The sequence below is a fragment of the Marmota flaviventris genome, chromosome 6 (assembly GCF_047511675.1).
Source record: "Marmota flaviventris isolate mMarFla1 chromosome 6, mMarFla1.hap1, whole genome shotgun sequence".
NCBI lineage: Eukaryota > Metazoa > Chordata > Mammalia > Rodentia > Sciuridae > Marmota > Marmota flaviventris.
Window position 1 is genome coordinate 126234285 of NC_092503.1, and position 6711 is coordinate 126240995.

At 34.9% G+C, this 6711-nt stretch overlaps 1 protein-coding gene across 1 annotated transcript; it reads right to left on the reverse strand.

Moving 5' to 3' along the window:
- Window positions 1-213: 213 nt before the first annotated feature.
- On the reverse strand, window positions 214-1125 carry LOC139706260 (olfactory receptor 2J3-like). Its single transcript, XM_071613965.1, has one exon. It carries the CDS (start codon window positions 1123-1125, stop codon window positions 214-216), a length of 912 nt encoding a protein of 303 aa, XP_071470066.1.
- Window positions 1126-6711: the final 5586 nt, after the last annotated feature.

Here is a 6711-nt window from a genome sequence, read left to right on the forward strand (position 1 = left end):
TTTACATGGCTGTGTTCTCCAGAATTGAATACTATTTAGGTAGACTATGTTTTATTAATGTATGTTAGGAAGAAGTCTGTGGCCTTATAAGAGTAGTTGTTCAATAAGTGTTGAGTGAGTAAAGTGGCTGAATGGATGGATGGATGAACTATTGGTGAAGAGATGCACCATTATACTATGAATTTCAGAGTCATACAGGTTATTCTCTCTCCATTAGTCTCTTAACTGCCCCTCTTTCATCTTTGTTTTGGGGGTATATATGAGTGGATTGAGGCTAGGTGTGACAACAGTATAAAACAGAGCAATGAACTTTCCTTGGTCTTGAGAATTTTCAGTTGATGGTTGAAGATATATGCACATGACTGGAATGAAAAAGAGGGAGACCACCATAAGATGGGCTCCACATGTCCTGAAGATTTTCTGAAGTCCAATAGTTGACTGCATCCTCAGTACTGCCTGAGCAATGGCACCATAGGAGGTGAAAATGAGGATAAGACGTACACGAACAAAAACAGAGCTGGTGACCATGAGAGTCAACTCATTAGCATGAGTGTCAAAACAGGATAATTGCAGGATTGCTGGTACTTCACAGAAGAAGTGATCCACTTGTCGATTTCCACAGAGGGGTACCCAGAGGATAAAGAGAGAATGAACTGCTGAGTTGGTAAAACCACATACCCAAGAAGCCACAGCAAGCAAGTGACAGAATCCAGGGTGCATGAGGACAGTGTAATGCAAGGGTCTACACACAGCTGCATAACGGTCATAGGGCATCACCACCAACAGGATACACTCTGTGGCTCCTAAGGCAAGGACAAAGTAAAGTTGAACCATGCAACCAGCATAAGAAATGGTCTTCTCTGAGCCCCAGAGGTTCACCAGCAGTTGTGGGAGAGAGCTGGTAGTGTAGCAGAGATCCAGAAAAGAGAGATTTGAGAGGAAGAAGTACATGGGAGTATGAAGATGGGAATCCAGGTAAGACAAGACGATGATGAACATGTTGCCTATCAGTGTCATTAGGTAGAATACCAAGATCAACACAAAAAGAACTACTTCTACTTGAGGCCAATTAGAAAAACCCAACAGAATAAAATAGTCTTCAGAGGTACCATTGAAGTTTTCCATCATCATTTGTTTTCTGTTACCTGCAGAAAGCAGTCACATAAACACACACACACACACACACACACACACACACACATCATAAAGATATGGTTCAAGAACCAGAAGGATACATGAAGAAGGTATTTATAGGGTCTAAATTATTTCCTCACACAAAAACTTGCTAATTACAAAGTAAAAAGTGGAAGGACATGGTGGACACCCTTATAACAACATGACACTTGTCAATGTCACCAGTTTTAAGACAAACCAACAATATGTGGCTGCTGATGTGATTCTCTGAACACAGTGCAGTGTAATTTCAGAGATATTACTACCAAAAATACAGAGCTTATTTCTAATAATGAAGACACATAACCCAAACCCAAATTGAAACTAAACATATTGTCAAGGTCAATGATAGCAATGAGAATAAGGAAGTGGTCCAAATTAAAAAAGACAAAAAACACAGAATATCTCAATAGGTGGCCATATACTTGAAAAAATAGCTATTAACAACATTATTAATGCAACTGGGGAAATATGAATATGCACTAGCAATTAGATAATATTATCCCCTGAATTAATTTACTGAATTTTATATCCACACAGAAATATGTAAAACACTGCCCTATTTCTTAGATAATAAACAGTGAAGTATTTAGCAGTAAATACCACATCTTCCAAGTACTCCAGTAGAGATTATATATCATAGACTGATAGAGAGATAAATGGATAGACAGATGATCAATAGATAATTGAAAATAAGATACAAAGCTAGAGGTAAAACAGCATGTTAATATGAAAATGTAGTCTGATTAAAAGAAAAATGTAGTGTTTTGTTATATTTATGTCAGTTTGAAATATTACTGAGTAAAGAGTTATATAAAGAAATAATACTCAGTTTTTAAATTTTATATGTCATAACTTTTAAACTCTTGACTTTTCATATATTTTAGAGAGATATCTGAGTAACTGATCTACTGAGGGAAGACAATTTTCATGGAACAAATCATCTTTATTATTAAGTGACTTTAGTTTTCAGCATTTTTAGTTTACCGCCACTTATCTGGTTATATCACTGAATTCCTATTCAGGTAATCATACATATGGAAGAAATAAATGATGAAGAATATCAAATTTAATGGTGATTCAAGTATGCTTACACAGAGTAAAATATATTTAGATTCAATTAGATACACTTATAGAACTTTGAGAAGAACCTTTCTTCTGATTCAATTACTTCCACTCAAAGCACTAAATGAAAATACATTTTTGAATTGAGATAGCAACAAAATGGCACATAGTCACATACACATCATCTCAGAGTGTTAAACATTTACAAAAGCTAGAAATCTGGAGCAAGAGTGTTAGAATAACCAGACACATTAGCCCAGGCCTCTAAATCCCAGTGATTTAGGAGGCTGAGGCAGGAGGATCACAAGTTCAAAGACAGCTTCAATAACTTAGTGAGGCCTTAAGCAACTCAGCGAGACCCCGTCTCTAAATAAAATATAAAAGGGGTGGGAGGTGGGTGGGCTGGGGCTGTGGCTCAGTGGCCCTGGATTCAATTCCTAGTACCTCCTCATGCCAAAAAAAAAAGTGTTAGAATGATTCCTGAAGAATGTGTTACTGTAAAAAAAATTAAAAGAGAAAATTTTAGAAAGATAAATATTCAGTGAAAAAAATCTAGAATAAAATAAAGGTGTGAGGAGCAGGACACTGAAGAGGAACCTGATGATACCAGAGTTGGGAGTGTGTGAATCTCAAAGCTGAGAAGAATGAAGCACTGGGCATGAGGAGGTTTTCTATGTGAATGACTTTTTCTCTAGGACAAAAACTCACACAATATTTAAATCTTCAGCATAGGGTTTAACTCTTACATATTTTTATTTCTCATTTAAAGAAGAATGGTTTATATTTAATGAAACTGGTAAATAGATTTTTTCATAATATGCTGCACCTAGTGAATCTTGTTTTTGTTAAAAATAAACTAAATTTCACAAAGTTATGAATCTTTTTAAAATTTTTTAGTTGTAAATGCATCTTTTACTTTATTTATTATTTATATGAGGTGCTAAGGATCAAACCCTGGACCTCACACGTGCCAGGCATATTCTCTACCACTGCGCCAAAACTCCAGTCCCACAAAGTTATGAATCTTAAGTGAATCTTTTTTAATTTGTCATTTTTCAGTTTTTTTTTTATCAGAAAGATTAGTACTATTTTTTGTTATATAGTTACTGTGACAATTCATACTAACCCAGGGTTTAAATATCCCTTTTGCTCCCTGAATCCTTCCCCTTCTCCAATTTTGCCACATCCTTCAGTTCTCCTCACATGGACAATTTTTTTTTCTCTCACACTTCCCAAGTAACTATGACAGGAAAAGAAAGAAATCACAGTAGAGCCACTCCTGATTTCCTGGTTTGGGGGTCTCTTAGGTGCTCATATTTTTAAAATTCAACTCTTGTAAAAGATGTCAGGAGCACCTACTGGATTGAATATAAACATGAAAATCAGGAACTATTTGGTACCAAAACTGCAAGACCAATTCAGACCTCATAGTTCTTAATGATATTGTTAAGGTAAAAAATAACTAACTGGTTTTTATCCTAATCCTTTCACACTTTCAGGATAGCCAGTCATGCTATTTTAAAAATGACTTTTCTTAAAACCTATAGATGAATAAAAAAAAAAAAAAACACTAAAGAGTAAACCATGAAGATTCCTTCACTTGGACATCACTGCCAGTTGAGGAATGATAAAATGATATTTTCCAAGATATTTAAAAGAGATATTTTTACCAAACCTTATACTTCTTGTGATGGAGTTGTAATTTTCTCCTTTTTTTTTCTGCAATTGTATCCATGACCTAATGGATTAATAAGAACTAAGTGGGAGCTATGAGTTAACTTTATAGCATATTAAAGAAAGGGATATGAAGTAAAACAGCTGCAAATAGTAAAAAGGCACAAATTTAATGATTTCATTTTCTTCTTTGTAGAAAATATGAAATAAAGACCTTATCAAAAGTTAGTTTTGTGAGCTGAGGATTAATTCTATGTATAGGAGTCAGCATTGTCAAAGGGAAAGCGGTTGCTTTTCCCAATCCCTTTATCATTGGCTGAGAGTTTAATCATGATCATATTATTCTTTCATACTCTTATCTAGTACTTACATGATACCTCAGCAACACCTTTTAATTCCGTCCTCCTTGTGTCTGTCCACATTCCCTGTATGTTGTCTTCCCTATCTATCCCTCATCAAGTATGAAGGACGTGGTCACTAGCATTGTTCTTGAAATCAGAAGCATAAGTGGGTACCTAGACCTTAAGTTCTAATTTGCTATCCTAATTTAGTAAAGCAGAATCTTATAGCAATTGTGATTATTACTGCTACAGAAGAGAGGCCTGAGTCTACTAAACATATTTTTTGTGTCCAGAAGGAGAAATTCATTAGAGCCATCAGTGTATCAGGGGATGGACACTTACCTTAGAGCAATAGTGGCCTTTCAAACAAATGATAAATGTGACATGTTTTCCTCAATTGGGGCCATTGGAATTGTAAGTCCCAAAGTGTCAATTAATGCTATTGAAGGAATTATACTTGCTAGGCACATTTCTCAGGAATGATTTTGGTGTGATTACTACAATCTTTTATCCACCAGGGTATAATTATGATCACCAATCATGAACCTGTAACCCAAACATTACTCAGAACAATGATTTAATCTGTGTTTACCTGGAAGCAAATGCATTGTCTTGAATCACCACAAATTTCTTTCCCACTTCCTCATCAGGTTAAGGGCTACATTTGAAGGACAGCAATATAAGTATCTTTTGTTGATATAACTCTAGATCCAAATTTTATTGATAAATTAATTATCAATAAAAAAAAACTTGGGGAACGAAGATGGAGGAAATGAGCTAGGCAGTGATTCCATAAACTCCTCAGAACAGAGAAAGGAGGCAGTGAAGGAAAAACAGAGTTGAGAAGTAGGTGACAAAATAAATGCTCCAAGTCTTGATATGAAAAAGTATGAGACCTGGAGAAAATTGAAGTTCAGTTATCAGAGTAGAAAATAAGCACAGTGGTTACTTACCCCAAATTTGAAACAGGATGGCAGATGGAGGAAGGGACAACAGAGAAAAAAAAGCAAGGAAAATCTCCTAAGTTCACCCATTTAAAAACATTTGAAAAGACAGACAAAAATTTAAAGTGTGGCAAGAATAACAGTGTCAGTAGCAGAAGCCCCTTACATTGGGACTGCTTAAGAATCTGCCCTGAATCAGTTGGTGGGAGATTCATAACAACTAGAGAATTGGCTCATGTGTCCCAGAAACTCTGGAGAGAGTGACAGCCAAAGAATAATGGACATCTGCTAAATGTCCAGATCCTAATGAAATACAAACCAAGATTCAACAAGAATTCTTTTAAATTTGGCATGGTTTACTATAAATAACTCTAATTTCAACTTTGATTATAAAAGTAACTCTTTTTTAATATAAACGACAGCTCTTATCTCAATAGTCAACATTGTACTTCCAACCAATGTACATGTATTTTATCTAATAGTTTATAACATTAATTGGAATCAATCTTTCTATGTTTACTTTCCTAGAACTAGTTTATACTAACTCTTCTTGCCACTATTCATCCTCTAGCACTATCTGTTATTACCTCAAATAACCATCATCCATGTCTCCTATCTTATTGTGAATTATTCTTTTTATTCTCTCTCTCCCACTCCTTTTTCCACAGTCCTTCTTCTCCACCCCCCCTCACTTTAGCCCTCATTTAATGTTCTAGCAAGTTCACTGAATTTAATAACACAATAAAAAAGAGAGAGAAATTCTGTAAAAAGAACAAAACAGAAATCCTAGAAATTAAAAACTGAATAAACCAAACTAAAAATCCAGCTGGACACAGTTGAACATGCCTCTAATCCCAGTGGCTTGGAAGACTGAGGCAGGAGGATTGCAAGTTCAAAGCCACCCTGTACAAAATAGTGAGGCCCTAGGTAACTAGCAAGACCCTCTCTTAAAATAAAAAGTTAAAAAGGCCTGAGGATGTTGCTCAGTGGTTAAACACCACTGAGTTCAAATCCCATTACTAAAAAAAAATCCAGTGGAAATCATCTCCAATATTTTAGACTACTTTAAACATATATTTTTCAAGGCCTTGAAGACAAAGTACATGATCCTGAAAATAAAGTTGGCCATAAAGAAAATATGTTAAGAGATCATCATCATCATCATCATCATCATCATCATCATCATCATCATCTTAGAAGTATATGGGAATAGTGATACAAAATATGAGAATCTTTTTTATAATATGAATGTAGTTCTAGGAGGAAAGTTTATATCATTGAATTTATATAACAAAAGAATAGAAAGATACTAAACAAATAATCTCATATTACATCTCAAGGCTCTAGAAAATAAAGTTGACCATAAAGAAAATACCAAAAACTTCAAGAATTCTGAGATTACATCAAGAAACCAAATTTAAAAATCACTGGGCTAGATGAAGGCTCTAAAGTAAAAGCTAAGAGGATGCACAATTTTTTCAATGAAATATCAGCAAAGTTACTCAGAAGCATAT